The 21,242-nt window shown below is 46.7% G+C and overlaps 1 protein-coding gene across 1 annotated transcript in view; it reads left to right on the forward strand.

The window, feature by feature from the left end:
- Window positions 1-300: 300 nt before the first annotated feature.
- The window catches only part of LOC115143430 (ski oncogene-like), a 64,927-nt gene continuing 43,985 nt past the window's right edge, over window positions 301-21,242 (forward strand). The window contains exon 1 of the mRNA XM_029683858.2: window positions 301-1,703. Within this exon, the coding sequence (XP_029539718.1) occupies window positions 804-1,703 (900 nt within the window). The 5' untranslated portion in view covers window positions 301-803. The remainder of the gene's footprint in view (window positions 1,704-21,242) is intronic.

Here is a 21,242-nt window from a genome sequence, read left to right on the forward strand (position 1 = left end):
CACTCAGTGTAGATACCACTGACACCAAGACTGTGGTATCACACATATATTTATGAACACTGCCATGGATACATTCATGCATTATAAAGGCTCCTTTGAACTAGTTTTAATAGTTTCAATTGAGATTAATGTATTCTCCCCATTGAGGTCCGACTCCACCCTTACTTTCCAGTCTACTAGGTTTTTTGTGGCTGCTGTTGCAGCTGCCATGGTATGAGGGGGAGGGACAACTCGTTCAGGGAACAGCCAGCCCGGGGAGTCAGTCACATTCCTGGCCGGGATTCAATGACTGAACCAGACACAAACAAACAGAGAGAGAGAGAGGGAGAGAGAGAGAGAGAGAGAGAGAGAGAGAGAGAGAGAAAGAGAGAGAGAGAGAGAGAGAGAGAGAGAGAGAGAGAGAGAGAGAAAGAGAGAGAGGGAGGGAGAGAGAGAGAGAGAGAGAGAGAGAGAGAGAGAGAGAGGGAGAGAGAGGGAGAGAGAGAGAACGCCAGACTGCTCAGACTTGGCATGTTTGAGGATCATATCGTGCAGACTAGACATTGCAACCAGAGACTGCTTTGGAGAAGATAAACATTGTATCGTTTTGACGCTCTTATGTGAGTGGTCCGACGGATTTATCTTATCTGTGGACGGGAGAGTTACGAGTATTTCAACTCAATACTGTCGTATCCTCATTTTTTAACAGATGGGCCGGTGGTGACATTCTCTAGTGACATGGAAATGCTCTTTTGGTGGATTTTGAAGACAACTGATTAAAATAGGTCGCGTACATTTGAACTCACTTCTCTAGTGGCAAAAACATGGAGGCTCCATCAAGCTTTCAGCCTCATCCCGGACTTCAGCAAACTCTGAAGCAGTTTCATTTGAGTTCCAGGAGCTCCCTTGGTGGACCGGCGGCGTTCTCCGCTCGGTGGCACCAGGAAATTCTCTTCAACAAAGATGGAAAAACAGCTGAACTGATGCTGGCCATGCCTCCCCTGACACCCCAGGTTTTATCGGGGCCGTTGTTCATTCCATCCGACCGCTCCATCGAAAGGTGCGAAACTGTCCTGGAGCGCGAGACAATTTCTTGTTTCGTGGTCGGCGGCGAGAAACGGCTGTGTCTGCCGCAGATTCTCAACAGTGTCCTGCGGGATTTCTCGCTTCAGCAGATCAACTCGGTGTGCGACGACCTGCATATCTACTGCTCCCGGTGCACTGCGGACCAGCTGGAGATCCTCAAAGTCGTGGGCATCCTGCCCTTCTCTGCCCCATCATGCGGACTGATCACCCAGACGGATGCTGAGCGCCTCTGCAATGCCCTCATTTACTGTGGTATCTACCCTCCTCACTGCAACAAAGAGCTGTCTGGCTCCCTAGAGTTGGAGAGGACGGAAAAAAGCTTCAAAGTATACCACGAATGTTTTGGTAGGTGTAAGGGGTTATTTGTCCCAGAACTGTATACCAGTCCCAATGCCGCCTGTATCCAATGCATGGACTGCAGACTCATGTACCCCACTCACAAGTTTGTGGTCCATAGTCACAAAAGACTAGAGAACCGGACAGTTCACTGGGGGTTCGACTCGGCTAACTGGCGGGTCTATGTTCTCCTGGACCCGGACTATACGTGGAAAGAAGAGAAGGCTGTCCTGGATCAGAACCTCAAAGAAATGAAGGGCAAATTTGACTTCGTGAACAAGTTCTCAAATAAATCATGCCGTGTAAGTCTGTTCAAGTTTTTTTTTAAAGTTTGTGTTTAAAAAACATTTGAACATATTTGATGACATACATTAACACTTAATTAAGTGATAATGCCTTAGAAGCAACCCGTCAGCATTCAGGATTAGACCCACCCGTTGTATAATTAAGCAATAAGGCTCGAGGAGGTGTGGTAAATGGCCCATATACCACGGCTAAGGGCTGTTCTTTCGGTATGATGCAACGCGGAGTGCTTGGATACAGCCCTTAGCCTGGTATATTGGCCATATACCACAAACCCTCAAGGTGCCTTATTGCTATTATAAACTGGTAAACAATGTAATTATCAAAAGAAAGAAAGTGGCCCACTCCATGTATAATCTCCAGGCAATTTAATGGGTATTTACCAATGTTTCGGCATCCAACTTTCTTTATTTTGATAGTTTATAGTTTATTTGCCATTAGTCAGCACCTCCACACAAACTATTATTCTGGGTGTGCACCATCTACCAATGTAATTAGAGCATTAAAATAACTGTTTTGTCATACTGGTGGTATAAGGTCTGATATACCACGGATGTCAGCCAATCAGCATTCAGGGCTTGAACCACCCAGTTTATAATTTGTGATAACCTATTGGTTAATGTGTTGTTATTCATTAATCAATGGTAGTGTTTTGAAATAATGGCCCTATTACACAGTTGCGTGTTAAGAACAACTAAGGATATCTGAATATGATATCTTATTGCATGCCATTTAGCCCACACTATTGAGTCATTCCATCACTGTTACATTTGCAACTGACAATGTACAGTAGGGATGACCAACCTGTATATGATGGCCCCTTCCCCTGCCCTGTTCTATTGGTCTCACTCACTCACTCACTCACTCACTCACTCACTCACTCACTCACACTCACTCACTCAACACACATTCATACATGCATACACACACACACACACACACACACACACGCATGATTTATTTCAAATCTTTTCCTCTCTGCCTTTTTGCAGTGCAGGTACATTGGTTTAAATTCACATTGAAAAGGTTGTTTTAAAATGTTCCTTTGAAAACAAAAGAAGCTCAAACTTTCACACCCTGAGTGGTCCTTCACCCCACTCTCCTTGGATTCCCCATAGGGTAACCCAAGGGCATCTTCATATGACCGTTTTTATTAGTGTCAGAGAAGGGAGGGGGACTGGGGAACCCATTATTGGGCCACAAGGTGGGTTAGGGGATAAGAGTTTAATGAACAATGAGTTATCACAATGTGTGTTAGATCAGGATAGGTTATGTGTAAGTGTGTGTGCGTGCGTGCGTGCGAACTTGAGCCCATTGAATGCAGGGTGGTGGAAGGTTTTCAGGGTGAACATTTGCCTGAGGTCTATGGCTGTGCTGCCTGGCTCCACGCGAGGCTCACAGATGTTCAGAGTGGACAAAGGACAGGGAGACATGGTGGCTGTTTCCCTCAGCTCACAACAGCTGTTGAGTGGGACTTAGCTAATGACTGGACACTGTTTCACTGTGGTGTAACTACACTCTGAACAGGAGACAGGCTATCTCTTCAATATTCCTCTCAGTGACTTTACATTTCATTATCATTCCTACACAGGAAATTTGGGAATTTGTATGTATTATTAGAAATGAATGGAGGTCTACCTCGACCAAGAGAGGCTTGGTTGAATATTAGTTCTGAGCGATTAACCGAAATATAGATTATTTTTCAGTTTTTAACAACTAATTGAATGACGTCAGTTCAAATATTTTAAATAAATTGCGTTTTTTTTCTCCACTGAGCTCAATGCGCATATTGCACAGTTTCTCTAGAGATAAATAACTGTGCGATGTAGTAGGGAGTTGTCGTTTCCAACAGGCCAATATTCTACATAGGTTAGTGCATAAAACATGATAATTAACTACAATGACCATAATCCATTATGCATCTACCAGTCTGTGTTTTTTTTAAGCCTGCTATGGAAGAGACAAGAATGCATAATCGTGAGTCTCAACGTCAACAGTGAAGAAGCGACTCCGGGCTGCTGGCCTCCTAGGCAGAGTTCCTCTGTCCAGTGTCTGTGTTCTTTCGCCCATCTTAATATTCCATTTTTATTGGTCAGTCTGAGATATGTCTTTTTCTTTGCAACTCTGCTTAGAAGGCCAGCATCCCGGAGTCGCCTCTTCACTGTTGACGTTGAGACTGGTGTTTTGCGGGTACTATTTAATGAAGCTGCCAGTTGAGGACTTGCAAGACGTCTGTTTCTCAAACTAGACACTGTAATGTACTTGTCCTCTTGCTCAGTTGTGCACCGGGGCCTCCCACTCCTCTTTCTATTCTGGTTAGAGCCAGTTTGCGAAGTTCTGTGAAGGGAGTAGTACACAACGCTTTACGGGATCTTCAGTTTCTTGGTAATTTCTCCCATGGAATAGCCTTCATTTCTCAGAACAGGAATAGACTGACGAGTCTCAGAAGACAGTTCTTTGTGAGCCTGTAATCGAACCCACAAATGCTGATGCTCCAGATACTCAACTAGTTTAAAAAAGGCCAGTTTTATTGCTTCTTTAATCAGGACAACAGTTTCAGCTGTGCTAACATAATCACAAAAGGGTTTTCTAATGATCAATTAGCCTTTTAACACAACGTGACATTAGAACACAGGAGTGATGGTTGCTGATAATGGGCCTCTGTACGCCTATGTAGATATTCCAATAAAAAATCTGCCGTTTCCCGCTACTATAGTCATTTACAACATTAACAATATCTACACTCAATTTGATGTTATTTTAATGGACAAATGTGTTTTTCTTTCAAATGTGTTTTTCTTTCAAAAACAAGGACATTTCTAAGTGACCCCAAACTTTTGAACGGTAGTGTATATTCTCAATTTCTAAAGTGCTTGTAAAACGGCTTCCAATGTCTCTCTTTTGAGACACAGTAACATTGTGCCCTCTACAGTTTTCAAAATCTCACAGTTAATGCACATTTAATAATACAATTACATAATCTGTGTCATTTCCACATAAGAAATTGACATCCAGAACCTCACAGTGGCTTGGACCTAAAGAAAAAATGTCTGTGTGGCAAAATCTCCACCACCTGTTGCTTACCGCTGCTGTCCTAACTGTAGTCATCATGACATGATATATGGTCAGTGTGTTTCATATTTTCAAAACTGTGAGGTCTCTGCTTCAGGGGGCATAGGGTGGTGTGGGGTTGTGGTGTGTGTCTGCCTGCCTTGGTTCACAGTCAGGATTGTCCCAGTTAGCAGACAGCCAGGCCTGGTCCTTGGGGAGCTGCACACCAGTGCTCTCATACATCACTCTGACAGGGGAAGCTGCTGAGAGGCAGGACTGACAGGGTCGCTAGCAGCCAGCCCTGGCTCGCTTACCCATAAAAAAAACAATGTTATCAACCGACCTCAGACCCACACTAATGTCAGGGTGTGTGTTGGGTCAGACCTCATCCAGGATCATGTCTGTCTGTTTGGGCATTCAGTTACACTTCTGTACACAGAGCTCTGTAAACTAGGTTCAGTTGAAAATGACCTTTTCGCTATTTTTGAGTACTTTCTTTCAATAAAAAGAGAAAGTATATTGAGATAATAGGTAATTAAATGATAAACATTTCCAAAGTTCTGTAGAACAAGTTGAACAGGGTTTCTACATAGCTAGAGACAGCATTATAGTTGGATATCATTGTTCGAGTACAAAGCTGACAGGGAAGAGGGTTGATGACACCAGAGGTCAGGGGCGGACTGGGACCAGAAATCGTCCCTGGCATTTTGTAATGGGTGTGTGTTGGTTGCAGGGAAGTCAGGCGCAGGAGAACGAACTTGGTATAAACGGGGTCGTTTAATAAGTGCTCATAAAACTCCAAAAACCAAAATATACAAAAAATTATAAAAGTGGGTACAAAACCCATCGCACACCAACACATGACTTGCACAATACATACAACCAAACAAGGACATGAGGGGAAACAGAGGGTTAAATACACAACATGTAATGATGAGATTGGAACCGGGTGTGAAGGAAGACAAGACAAAACCAATAGAAAATGAAAAATGGATTAGTGATGGCTAGAAGGTCGGTGATATCGACCGCCGAACACCGCCCGAACAAGGAGAGGGACCGACTTCGACGGAAGTCGTGACACATTTCTAACACACCGGCCCAACCCCCCCCCCTTGATGCCCCCACACTCTGCTAAAAAAAACAGTTAGACAGGCCAACTGGGCTAAAAATGGACCAGCCCATCTGGCATTTGCCCGAAATGCCAGATGGCCAGTACGCCCCTGTTAGAAGTCCGTTGTGTCTGTTTTAAATTGAATCCTGCATTTGGTTATTTAGCCGTTGCCTAATGTAAAGATGGGGATGGAAGAAAACAGGCTGTAGACTCTCATTGAAGAGATGCGGACCCAGTGGAGCAAGGTCTTAACATGTGTTGTTAAAGAGCTGTGACACCTGACCTCTATCCACAGAGACTGACCCCACTCACCCCCACTCTTTTTACAGCGTCCAATCAGATGTCCTTGTGTCCAGTCCACTGGCCAGATGGCTGTCTGATAAAGGACAGAGAGACCCAGCAAATAAATAAATACAAATAACAAATATTATTCCGAACTAGCCTAGCAACCACGCAAATACAAAAACACATAGTACCACAGTATCTATAATACAGGAACCAAGTACACCAGCATACAACACAAACAAATGACCTTATGAAACCCCACAATTCAAATAAATAACCAAATATCAAAGGTATAAAAAATGATATTGATTGATTTTCTGAAATATGAATTTCACCTGTTCTTCTATTTAGGGGAAGTACATAAAATATGCTTTTGTCAGGAATGACTAAAATATGTTTCCCTCCCTCATTGTCCAATATTTCTTAGAATAAGCTTAACAAGTAAGAGCAATAACGTCAGTCTTGTGTATGAGTGTAGAAGCGGACTCTGGAGACCCATGTAGTCCATCCTTAATGGAATGGATATTAGCCTTGTTCATGTGAGGACAATTTATGCAATTTCTCATCCCATTGTTCTGTTCATCAAATGAGCCTCAAACCTGGGACCAAACCAGTAAACTGAGTACTGTACTCTGAGATGGAGAGGGACGGTGTGTGTTTATTGTGCGTGTAAAGCCCTACATCTGTGTGCTTAGGTATTGCTCTGTGTAACTTATGGCTAGCAAGACAAATCAAATCAAACGTTATTTGTCACATTTGCTGAATACGACAGGTGTAGACTTTCCCGAAGGCTTACTTTACGAGCCCTTTCCCAACAATGCAGAGTTAAAAAGTACAAAAATAATCCAAATAAGCAGAAAAAATAGGAAATATTAACACAATAGAATAATGTGTGCAGTATGTGAGTGGGCATGTAATTATGCCTGGATCAGCTGGGCTGGGTGATTCAAATGAGCTCACTGCCGGCTCATTTCCGCACCTATCTGTCTGCTATAACCTCTGGGAAGCCCTGAGACCACACATAGTTCATCCCCCCTGCCCCTGGCCCGGCCCTCAGTCACCCCTGTCTGACCAGCACTGACCCAACACACACTTCCTCACTGACCAGCACCTACCCTAAACGGACCAGCCAAGCCAAACTCAGACCCAGCATCTCCAACCTCTGCCTCCAGTTCAACCTAAACCATACTAAACCACTAGTCCCTAAGCAAACACATATTTCAGTGGATAATGCATCCAGCCCAGAGTTTTGTTGGTAGGATTCTATATAAGGAGCTCTGAGTCTGTTCAATTGCCTCGTCTGTAAACCCTTTTCGAAACATGGATAACTAGAGAAGTGCATCATCTCGTATTATATGTGATTGAAGGAGAGTGAGAGGCAGTGTGTCAGTAAGAGGGGTGTGAGGAGCTCACAGAGGAGCTCACTGGGGTCTCGCCCTCCATTCTCCAAAGGCTGACCCCCTGTTAAAAGGACGTCAGCTGGAGCTCTGTCATGGGTGATGTGTGGTAAAGACCAGCCACCTCCTTTGTTCCAGAGCCCTGCCTTTCAGTGGCTGTTAAGTGCAGCCATTCCTTTTTGTTAATGTCTTGTTTCTTTGGGTGGTGCGTGGGTAAAATGTCTCTAACTCACAGCCTCTCCCAGGGTGGGAAACCTATGACTGAGCACTTTGCTGTGTCTGTCTGTATCAATGGCATCCTGTTCCATGTAGGGCAGCCAGTCGCCACTGACTGGTCACTGTCTGTCTGCTTCAAAAGCATGCACACTAACCTGAAAGTACAGCTTCAAGTAGACCTCATACCATTATTCATAACCTATGACAAATAGATGGTACAGGGTTTGTTGATGTGGTTTACATTCTTTAAAGGTGGTGTTTAACAGTAGACAGTCAGAGAAGGAGATTAGTGAGGAGGAGGTGGAGAGGAGGAGGAGAATAGTGAGGAGAAGGAGGGGGAGATTAGCAAGGAGGAGGTGGAGAGGAGGAGATTTGTGAGGAGAAGGAGAGGAGGAGGAGATTAGTGAGGAGGAGGAGATTAGTGAGAAGGAGGTGGAGAGGAAGAGGAGATTAGTGAGGAGAAGGAGGTGGAGAGGAGGAGATTAGTGAGGAGAAGGAGTTGGAGAGGAGGAGGAGATTAGTGAGGAGAAGGAGGTGGAGAGGAGGAGGAGATTAGTGAGGAGAAGAAGAAGGAGTGGAGGAGATAAGTGAGGAGAAGGAGCTGGAGAGGAGGAGATTAGTGAGGAGAAAGAGGTGGAGAGGAAGAGATTAATGAGGAGAAGGGGGAGGAGGAGGAGATTAGTGAGGAGAAGGAGGTGGAGAGGAGGAGGAGATTAGTGAGGAGATGGAGGTGGAGAGGAGGAGATTAATGAGGAGAAGGAGGTGGAGAGGAGGAGATTAGTGAGGAGAAGGAGGTGGAGAGGAGGAGGAGATTAGTGAGGAGAAGGAGGTGGAGAGGAGGAGGAGATTAGTGAGGAGAAGGGGGTAGAGAGGAGGAGATAAGTGAGGAGAAGGAGGTGGAGAGGAGGAGATAAGTGAGGAGAAGGAGGTGGAGAGGAGGAGATTAGTGAGGAGAAGGAGGTGGAGATTAGTGAAGAGAAGGAGGTGGAGAGGAGGAGATTAGTGAGGAGAAGGAGGTGGAGAGGAGGAGATAAGTGAGGAGAAGGAGGTGGAGAGGAGAAGATTAGTGAGGAGAAGGAGGTGGAGATTAGTGAAGAGAAGGAGGTGGAGAGGAGGAGATTAGTGATGAGAAAGAGGTGGAGAGGAGGAGATTAGTGAGGAGAAGGAGGTGGAGAGGAGGAGATTAGTGAGGAGAAGGAGGTGGAGAGGAGGAGATTAGTGAGGAGAAGGAGGTGGAGAGGAGGAGATTATTGAGAAGAAGGAGGTGGAGAGGAGGATGAGATTAGTGAAGAGAAGGAGGTGGACAGGAGGAGATTATAGGTGGAAAGGAGGAGGAGATTAGTGAGGAGAGGATGTGGAGAGGAGGAGGAGATTAGCTGTGGCTGTGACTGTAGTCTTGCTGAGAACAGATGCCTGGATGGGGTTTGGTGTTATTTTATGATCATCAGTTCATCTGCGATAGCCTCGTGATTATGAGATACATGATTAAGACTCTGCTCCATCTGTGTGGATAGCGAAAATCCTGGAGCCTGCACCTGCTGCTGGGAGGATAGGAGGACTAAGCTGCTGCTGGGGAGGAGGAGGTTTTAATCCTGGAACACTCCTAGAATGCACTGACTCGGTTTGGATGAAACTAACATCTGGACGGCTCTTTGGGGGTCTGAGTGATGGGTCTGAGTCTAGTGTCTAAGTTTGACCTCTTCAGACAAGGAAACTGTAATGTTCCTCTCCACCTCATGCTAACTTAGTTACTGCTAACTTAGTTACTACTAACTTAGTTAATGCTAACTTAATTACTGCTAACTTAGTTACTACTAACTTAGTTACTGCTAACTTAGTTGCTGCTAACTTAGTCACTGCTAACTTAGTTACTGCTAACTTTGTCTGGAATTTTCATTATTTGATTATTAGAGAACAGGAAATAGAAATATGAGAATATGTCTTCCAGACTTGCTTGCTGCGTTTCTTTCTACACTTTTTGAAGCCACAGACAGTATCATTTTGTATTTATTTATTATGTCCATCTTGGTTTGCCTTTGTACTGACCTGCAGTACTAGTCTGTGTTTGTTGATCTATCAGACCAGTGCTACAGTAATGTTGCTCCAGCCAGAACAGAGCAGGTCCTGCTGGTGCCATATGACAAATCGACATGCTGCTCTCGCCTACGTTCCGCCCACCAACCACCCCCAAAACTATCAGGAGGATTAGCTCATGTAGCTAAATCAAAAAGACTGCTCAATGTTCAGACTGCATTTGTTCCAAATTATGGATTTAAATGCTCACAAATCATGCAATCTTTTCAGTTGTAGCTGGTGCAAATTGTAGGCTACAGTCACTGAATTGTAAAAGTAGTGAATGTTTTAAGGATTTACTACTTCCTTGCTCTCCAGGATATACATCATTTCTTTCAGGATTAATTGGAACAGATTGCAGGTTCAGTTCAGAATACAAACAACCCAAGACGGAGAGGAAAGCATCTGTTAGCAACCAACACTATTCTGTAATCACTAGGTTAGAAAGTCTGGTTTGCATGAAATATGTTTTTTAACTGAGTGTGTGTCCCAGGCAGCATTCAGAGTTCTCTCAAAGTACACACACACATGCACACACACACACACACACACACGCACACACGCACTCATGCACGCACACACACACACACAAACACACACACACACACACACACACACACAGGGTGGAGTCTCCTCCATACAGTAGGCCTGTGATTGGAGGGCCGATGTGGTTGCTAAGCAGAGCTGCTATTCCTCTGCTAAATAAGAACTTGGTGCTCTTTCTCTGGCTGGTGGGCTGAGAGGAGTGTGCCAGAGCTGAGCTGCACAACAAACACAGACAGGCATGCAGGCCTCCCCACACAGACTTACTCACAGCAGAGCAGAGAGACTGTAGGTTTCCCTTCTCCACTCTCCTCTACCCTGCACAACAGATACGTCCTCCTCCCTATAGAATACACACCCCGTCCTCCAACTACATCACATACAGCAGACCTCGTTACACAGCCCTCCAACCACCTCCTCCTCCAACTACACCACATACAGCAGACCTCGTTACACAGACCTCCAACTACATCACATACAGCAGACCTCGTTACACAGCCCTCCAACCACCTCCTACTCCAACTACACCACATACAGCAGACCTCGTTACACAGACCTCCAACTACATCACATACAGCAGACCTCGTTACACAGCCCTCCAACCACCTCCTCCTCCAACTACACCACATACAGCAGACCTCGTTTCACAGCCCTCCAACCACCTCCTCCTCCAACTACACCACATACAGCAGACCTCGTTTCACAGCCCTCCAACCACCTCCTCCTCCAACTACACCACATACAGCAGACCTAGTTAAACAGCCCTCCAACTACACCACATATAGCTGATCCCGTTTCACAGACCTCCAACCACCTCCTCCTCCAACTACACAACATACAGCAGACCTCGTTACACAGACCTCCAACTACATCACATACAGCAGACCTCGTTACACAGCCCTCCAACCACCTCCTCCTCCAACTACACCACATACAGCAGACCTCGTTTCACAGCCCTCCAACCACCTCCTCTTCCAACTACACCACATACAGCAGACCTCGTTTCACAGCCCTCCAACCACCTCCTCCTCCAACTACACCACATACAGCAGACCTCGTTTCACAGCCCTCCAACCACCTCCTCCTCCAACTACACCACATACAGCTGACCTCGTTACACAGACCTCCAACAACACCACATACAGCAGACCTCGTTGCACAGCCCTCCAACCACCTCCTCCTCCAACTACACCACATACAGCAGACCTAGTTAAACAGCCCTCCAACTACACCACATATAGCTGACCTCGTTACACAGACCTCCAACCACCTCCTCTTCCAACTACACCACATACAGCAGACCTCGTTACACAGACCTCCAACCACCTCCTCCTCCAACTTCACCACATACAGCTGACCTCGTTACACAGACCTCCAACCACCTCTTCCTCCAACTACACCACATACAGCTGACCTCGTTACACAGACCTCCAACCACCTCCTCCTCCAACTTCACCACATACAGCTGACCTCGTTACACAGACCTCCAACCACCTCCTCCTCCAACTTCACCACATACAGCTGACCTCGTTACACAGCCCTCCAACCACCTCCTCCAACTACACCACATACAGCAGACCTCGTTACACAGCCCTCCAACTACACCACACACAGCAGACCTCGTTACACAGCCCTCCAACCACCTCCTCCTCCAACTACACCACATACAGCTGACCTCGTTACACAGCCCTCCAACTACACCACACACAGCAGACCTCGTTACACAGACCTCCAACCACCTCCTCCTCCAACTACACCACATACAGCAGACCTCGTTTCACAGCCCTCCAACCACCTCCTCCTCCAACTACACCACATACAGCAGACCTAGTTAAACAGCCCTCCAACTACACCACATATAGCTGATCCCGTTTCACAGACCTCCAACCACCTCCTCCTCCAACTACACAACATACAGCAGACCTCGTTACACAGACCTCCAACTACATCACATACAGCAGACCTCGTTACACAGCCCTCGAACCACCTCCTCCTCCAACTACACCGCATACAGCAGACCTCGTTTCACAGCCCTCCAACCACCTCCTCTTCCAACTACACCACATACAGCAGACCTCGTTTCACAGCCCTCCAACCACCTCCTCCTCCAACTACACCACATACAGCAGACCTCGTTTCACAGCCCTCCAACCACCTCCTCCTCCAACTACACCACATACAGCTGACCTCGTTACACAGACCTCCAACAACACCACATACAGCAGACCTCGTTGCACAGCCCTCCAACCACCTCCTCCTCCAACTACACCACATACAGCAGACCTAGTTAAACAGCCCTCCAACTACACCACATATAGCTGACCCCGTTTCACAGCCCTCCAACCACCTCCTCCTCCAACTACACCACATACAGCAGACCTAGTTAAACAGCCCTCCAACTACACCACATACAGCAGACCTCGTTACACAGACCTCCAACCACCTCCTCCTCCAACTACACCACATACAGCAGACCTCGTTACACAGACCTCCAACCACCTCCAACTTCACCACATACAGCTGACCTCGTTACACAGACCTCCAACCACCTCTTCCTCCAACTACACCACATACAGCTGACCTCGTTACACAGACCTCCAACCACCTCCTCCTCCAACTTCACCACATACAGCTGACCTCGTTACACAGACCTCCAACCACCTCCTCCTCCAACTTCACCACATACAGCTGACCTCGTTACACAGCCCTCCAACCACCTCCTCCTCCAACTACACCACATACAGCAGACCTCGTTACACAGCCCTCCAACTACACCACACACAGCAGACCTCGTTACACAGCCCTCCAACCACCTCCTCCTCCAACTACACCACATACAGCTGACCTCGTTACACAGCCCTCCAACTACACCACACACAGCAGACCTCGTTACACAGACCTCCAACCACCTCCTCCTCCAACTACACCACATACAGCAGACCTCGTTTCACAGCCCTCCAACCACCTCCTCCTCCAACTACACCACATACAACTGACCTCGTTACACAGACCTCCAACTACACCACATACAGCAGACCTCGTTACACAGCCCTCCAACCACCTCCTCCTCCAACTACACCACATACAGCTGACCTCGTTACACAGCCCTCCAACCACCTCCTTCTCCAACTACACCACATACAGCTGATCTCGTTACACAGACCTCCAACCACCTCCTCCTCCAACTACACCACATACAGCAGACCTCGTTACACAGACCTCCAACCAACTCCTCCTCCAACTACACCACATACAGCAGACCTCGTTACACAGACCTCCAACCACCTCCTCCTCCAACTACACCACATACAGCAGACCGCGTTACACAGACCTCCAACCACCTCCTCCTCCAACTACACCACATACAGCAGACTTCGTTACACAGACCTCCAACCACCTCCTCGTCCAACTACACCACATACAGCAGACCTCGTTACACAGACCTCCAACCACCTCCTCGTCCAACTACACCACATACAGCAGACCTCGTTACACAGATCTCTAACCACCTCCTCATCCAACTACACCACATACAGCAGACCTCGTTACACAGACCTCCAACCACCTCCTCCTCCAACTTCACCACATACAGCAGACCTCGTTACACGGACCTCCCACCACCTCCTCCTCCAACTACACCACATACAGCTGACCTCGTTACACAGACCTCCAACTACATCACATACAGCAGACCTCGTTACACAGATCTCTAACCACCTCCTCATCCAACTACACCACATACAGCAGACCTCGTTACACAGACCTCCAACTACATCACATACAGCAGACCTCGTTACACAGCCCTCCAACCACCTCCTCCTCCAACTACACCACATACAGCAGACCTCGTTACACAGACCTCCAACCACCTCCTCATCCAACTACACCACATACAGCAGACCTCGTTACACAGACCTCCAACCACCTCCTCCTCCAACTTCACCACATACAGCAGACCTCGTTACACGGACCTCCCACCACCTCCTCCTCCAACTACACCACATACAGCTGACCTCGTTACACAGACCTCCAACTACATCACATACAGCAGACCTCGTTACACAGATCTCTAACCACCTCCTCATCCAACTACACCACATACAGCAGACCTCGTTACACAGACCTCCAACTACATCACATACAGCAGACCTCGTTACACAGCCCTCCAACCACCTCCTCCTCCAACTACACCACATACAGCAGACCTCGTTACACAGACCTCCAACCAACTCCTCCTCCAACTACACCACATACAGCAGACCTCGTTACACAGACCGCCAACCAACACCTCCTCCAACTACACCACATACAGCTGACCTCGTTACACAGACCTCCAACCACCTCCTCCTCCAACTACACCACATACAGCAGACCTCGTTACACAGACCTCCAACCACCTCCTCCAACTACACCACATACAGCAGACCTCGTTACACAGATCTCTAACCACCTCCTCCTCCAACTACACCACATACAGCAGACCTCGTTACACAGACCGCCAACCAACTCCTCCTCCAACTACACCACATACAGCTGACCTCGTTACACAGACCTCCAACCACCTCCTCCTCCAACTACACCACATACAGCAGACCTCGTTACACAGACCTCCAACCACCTCCTCCAACTACACCACATACAGCAGACCTCGTTACACAGATCTCTAACCACCTCCTCCTCCAACTACACCACATACAGCAGACCTCGTTACACGGACCTCCCACCACCTCCTCCTCCAACTACACCACATACAGCTGACCTCGTTACACAGACCTCCAACTACATCACATACAGCAGACCTCGTTACACAGATCTCTAACCACCTCCTCATCCAACTACACCACATACAGCAGACCTCGTTACACAGACCTCCAACTACATCACATACAGCAGACCTCGTTACACAGCCCTCCAACCACCTCCTCCTCCAACTACACCACATACAGCAGACCTCGTTACACAGACCTCCAACCAACTCCTCCTCCAACTACACCACATACAGCAGACCTCGTTACACAGACCTCCAACCAACTCCTCCTCCAACTACACCACATACAGCAGACCTCGTTACACAGACCGCCAACCAACTCCTCCTCCAACTACACCACATACAGCAGACCTCGTTACACAGACCGCCAACCAACTCCTCCTCCAACTACACCACATACAGCTGACCTCGTTACACAGACCTCCAACCACCTCCTCCTCCAACTACACCACATACAGCAGACCTCGTTACACAGACCTCCAACCACCTCCTCCAACTACACCACATACAGGAGACCTCGTTACACAGATCTCTAACCACCTCCTCCTCCAACTACACCACATACAGCAGACCTCGTTACACAGACCGCCAACCAACTCCTCCTCCAACTACACCACATACAGCTGACCTCGTTACATGGACCTCCCACCACCTTCTCCTTCTCCCTACAGCACAGAGCTTCTCCTCCTCCCTACAACTCATATTTTACACTGCAGAACATAGAAAACACACCGTTCCTACTGCCCAGAAGGCTGCCATTCATCTGCAGTCATTCTGTCCTGCCTGTCCCTCTGCAAATGAAGAGAGAGGGTGATGATGACTGTGATGTCAGGATGACCAGACAACCAGGCTCCATCTCTGCTCTGAATGAGTGGGAGACTAATTTCTCTGCCTTTCTGCTCTGTTATATCCTATCAAGACAGGCCACTCTCTTGTGTATCTACTCTGTTATATCCTATCAAGACAGGCTACTCTCTTGTGTATCTACTCTGTTATATCCTATCAAGACAGGCTACTATGTTGTGTTTCTGCTCTGCCTTGAAGGCAGTGCATTTGATATCTCATACTGCAGCTCTCATACTTGGCTCTCATACTGCGGTGTCTTTGCTCATCCACCCCCTGCAAACTAATAGACAACTAGTCCTATTAACCACATCACCTAATGGCTAGGCTATTTCCCTCTGTGCTAGTTTTGTCTGGTAAAAGCTTTGGGATCTGCAGAGCAGCTATTGTCTATTGGTGAAAAGCTGAGCCCATGTGTGCTCTTAAAATCAGACAGGCAGATAGGCAGGCAGACAGACAGGCAGGCAGGAAGGCAGATAGGCAGGAAGGCAGACAGGCATATAGGCAGGCAGGCAGATAGGTAGGCAGACAGACAGATAGGCAGCCAGGCAGATAGGCAGGCAGACAGGCAGGAAGGCAGACAGGCATATAGACAGGCAGATAGGTAGGCAGACAGGCAGGCAGATAGGCAGGCAGACAGACAGACAGACAGATAGGCAGGCAGACAGACAGGCAGGAAGGCAGATAGGCATATAGGCAGCCAGGCAGATAGGCAAACAGACAGGCAGATAGGCAGGCAGACAGACAGGCAGGCAGATAGGCAGACAGGCATATAGGCAGGCAGGCAGATAGGTAGGAAGGCAGATAGGTAGGTTGGCAGACAGACAGATAGGCAGACAGGCAGGCAGATAGGCAGGCAAACAGACAGACAGGCAGGCAGGAAGGCAGACAGGCATATAGGCAGGCAGATAGGTAGGCAGACAGGCAGGCAGATAGGCAGGCAGGCAGGCAGACATGCAGGCAGACAGGCAGGCAGACAGGCAGGCAGATAGGCAGGCTCACATATCAAATTAATTCAGCACAGGTGTCTGTACTCTACTGGTCTGTACTGGGCTGAGTGAGACTTGTTTATTCTGTATTACAGGCCTCTTGGTCTGTCATGGTCACCCCCATTACTGTCTCCTTCTTTACCGCAAAGCATCTGACTAGTCCGTCCTTTCTCTCTCTTTTGTTCTTCCTGTTCCTAACAGGAAGTGCCCTCATTCAAAAGCCTTGATGTGTCGTTGCAGACGTGTCACTCCTGGTTACTCACCAGAGCAGGGCTCTGTCTCTCTCCTTTAATCCCTCCACACACTCCCTCACCCCTTTCTTCCCTCCCTCCATATCTGACATGGCGGCTCTCGCATTTAGAGAGACAGGCGCACCGATTGGGGATGCTATAGGCTCAGAGAGAGAGAGAGAGAGCGTCTTCCCTCTGCAGGGGCCTTAGATGATGAGATGGCCTCATTCTGTGGCGCTGCCAGGGTGGGGCCCTTAACTGGAGCTCCCGTCCTCTGTCTGGTCTGCCCAGTGGGGCTGTGTGAGCCGGTGGCGTTGACGGGAGTCTGGCTGGCTTTATTTCCAGCCAGTCAGCGGGACCGCAGACAGACACAGACTGACTCAGCCTGAAATAGAGCTTGGATGGAGACTTGCCCTTTATCCCATAATGGGGAGACTTATAAACCCAGTGTCTTAAGGCAGGCAATTGTACAGTGTTAGGACAGAGGTTAGCTTTTACATCACCTTAAAAATCTCCAAGCTGCTTTTCAGATTATCATCATAAATTGGGTCGTCACCTCCTCTTTTGGCACCAACAGCTTAATCTGCTGCATAGTAAAGAGGCAGAGTATCCAGCTCCTATTGAGGCTGCAGTGACCTGACCTTTCTGGGTGTAATGTGCTCTTTGGCAATGGAGAAGATGAAGCAAGGGCTCCTGAGAGGGAGTAAGTGAATAGGGATTAAGAGATGGGTTATCTTTACATTGTGGAACGTTCTGATTTCACTATTGAAAGATTGGGTACATTGTTAATAGAAGGATATACAGTTACAGTAGTGACATTGCAGATGAACCCATGACAGACACAACAATAGGTCAGTCTGTATGAATTATTCCAGGGCTATGACAGGGCTATGACAGGGCAATGTTGGAGCTCATCTCCACAAAGACTCCCATCTCTGCAAGTCCATATTTCATTCAGGCCTTTCAGCTGCTCAACTGTACAAGCTGATGATAGAATGAGCCTCTCCAGAGGGATTAGTCACCCTCTCATCAGCCGGCACCCTAATTTATCTTCCTTTGTTGTGGTGCAGGCTGTACTAAATGGGATAAAGGACCTTGGCCGGACACAGTGGGAAGAAGTGGATTTTGTGTGGCTGGCAGGTGCAGTGGGGTGCAGACGGAGTGACAGTGGGGTTTTGAGTAGTGTGTGTGTGTGTGTGTGTGTGTGTGTGTGTGTCTGCTTGTGCGCATCTGTATGAGTAAGTGTGTTTCTGTAAGTGTGTGTGTGTCTTTGTGAGAGTGTGTGTGTGAGTGTCTTTGTGAGAGTGTGTGTGTGAGAGAGAGCGAGTGCGTGTGTGTAAGAGAGTGTGTGTGTGTCTGGGTGTGTATCTGTGAGTAAGTGTCTGCTTGTGCACATCTGTATGAGTAAGTGTGTTTCTGTGAATGTGTGTGTCTTTGCGAGAGTGTGTGAGTGTGTGTGTGTGTGAGTGTTTGTGTCTGTGTGAGTGAGTGTGAATACGCGCGCGCCTCAGCAGGATATGTCTTCCCTGCGGCTGAGTACTGCTGAGATAGACCAGGAACCTCTGGAACTGGACTTGAACCCTCAATCACAGGGCTCCTCAGGGGTTTGCAGTAAATTGTTCAGGCGAATGGTTTTCTCTCTCCTTCCTCCTCTTTTTCTCCTCACATCTGGGGAGCAGTGCTAGCGCCCCTGTCATCTTTTACTGCGCTGAGGTCATTTCCACCCTATCTGTAGAGTGAAAACACGTGATGTACTGGGTTGGGCCTTGATGAAGCGGGGCTGGCATGGACCAACATGAACACAGGCACACATTCAGCTTATCAAAATTTGCCCAAAACTGCCTTTCTAGCTACGGCAAGTCTCAAACAGCACAATTAGAGCTTTTCAACGTAAGTTGTCTAAATTATTATGAAAAAGATACCAATATCTTTCATCGAGTGAATGCTTTATTTGGCTTTAGTGCCAATCTAATTATGTTCAAGGTCATTTGCAATATCAGAAAAAAAGAGCAATCAGCTCCAGAAAAAACAGATGTAGGATCCTAATTTGATCACCCTGTTGCAGGATAACTTTCCTGCAATGCAGAATATTTTAAACTTGTAGTGTATTTGAGGTCTAAAAAGGTTTGAAGTTTGTAATTTCCACTGTCACATTCCACATGTCAGACTTGATTTTCCCTTACAAAAAATATACCCCGCCAAAAATTGCTGCAGTATTATCTTCCTGCTGACGTAAACAAGCTCAAATGAAGATCTTACATCAGAATTGAAGTCTTACTGGAAAACGGATGCATTTACCAACGGATACGTCTTTTTGTGGTCCTGTATTGACTTGTTTTTTTCCCCAAAAAAATTGTTGCAGTCTTGACCGGCCTTGATTGCAACATCCAAGGACCAAATCTGAACCAATCACAGACGTCTATATTTGGTTCAGAATCGGATTGATCCAGACCAGCCTTTATTTGGCCCAAACATAGACATCTATAATTGGTTCAGATTTGGTCCAGTGCGGACCGGACCAAATCTGAACCAATCATAGATATCTATGCTTCTTACGTTTTTACAGCACAGTACAGCACCACAGAATACAGTACATTACAATACAGTACACAGTACAGTAAAGTGTAGTATATACAGTTTGCTGGTCCAATCAGAGGGCATAGTGTGCGTTTCACTAGCCAATCAGTTTTTTACATGTGCGATACTGTCTCTGGCTGCGTGGAGAGTAGCATACTCCACTGAGACTGTGCCACAATACGAGGGGCAAAACTTTACAAAACCTGGCTAGATAATTTCAAGTCATCAGTCAAAGTCGAGTCCCAAGTCTCAGGTTATTTTCTTTTCTGTGAAGTCGAGTCTCAAGTCATCAAATTTGTGACTCGAGTCAGACTCGAGTCCGAGTCATGTGACTCGAGTCCACATCTCTGGTGTACTATATTGTACGCTACTTTACTCTAATGTTGTAACGGGATTCTTCCGTTGAAGGAGAGGAGGACCAAAATGCAGCATGGTTGAAATTCATGTTTGTTTTTAATAAGAAAACTATACATGAATAAACTATAAAAACAACAAACGTGTAAACCCGAAACCGTGTGGCACAAACACTGACACAGGAGACAATCACCCACAAAACCCAACACCAAACAGGCTACCTAAATATGGTTCCCAATCAGAGACAATGACTAACACCTGCCTCTGATTGAGAACCATATCAGGCCAAACACAGAAACAGACAAACTAGACACACAACATAGAATGCCCACTCAGATCACACCCTGACCAAACAAAACATAGAAACATACAAAGCAAACTATGGTCAGGGTGTGACAAATGTACTCTACTATACTGAGCAAAACTGTACTCTACTCTACTGTACTGTATTGTACTCTACTGAATTAAACTATACTGTACTGTGCTCTACTGAATTAATCTATACTGTTCTGTACTGTATTGTACTGTACTGTACTCTACTGAATTAAACTATACTGTACTGTACTGTAGTTAGCTTGGCTGCTTCGCGTGATGTATTGTTGTCTCTACCTTCTTGCCCTTTGTGCCGTTGTCTGTGCCCAATAATGTTTGTACCGTGTTTTGTGATGCTATCATGTTGTGCTGCTGCCTTGTTGTGTTGTTGTCATTAGAGGTTGACCGATTATGATTTTTCAACTCCGATACCGATTATTGGAGGACCCCAAAAAAAGCTGATACCGATGAATTGGCCGATTTTTATATATATATTTGTAATAATGACAATTACAACAATACTGAATGAACAATGAACACTTTTATTTTAACTTAATATAATAAATCAATAAAATCAATTTAGTCACAAATAAATAATGAAACATGTTCCATTTGGTTTAAATAATGTAAAAACAAAGTGTTGGAGAAGAATGTAAAAGTGCAATATGTGCCATGTAAAAAAGCTAACATTTAAGTTCCTTGCTCAGAACATGAGAACATATGAAAGCTGGTGGTTCCTTTTAACATGAGTCTTCAATATTCCCAGGTAAGAAGTTTTAGGTTGTAGTT

The sequence above is a fragment of the Oncorhynchus nerka genome, linkage group LG15, assembly GCF_034236695.1.
Source record: "Oncorhynchus nerka isolate Pitt River linkage group LG15, Oner_Uvic_2.0, whole genome shotgun sequence".
Lineage (NCBI taxonomy): Eukaryota > Metazoa > Chordata > Actinopteri > Salmoniformes > Salmonidae > Oncorhynchus > Oncorhynchus nerka.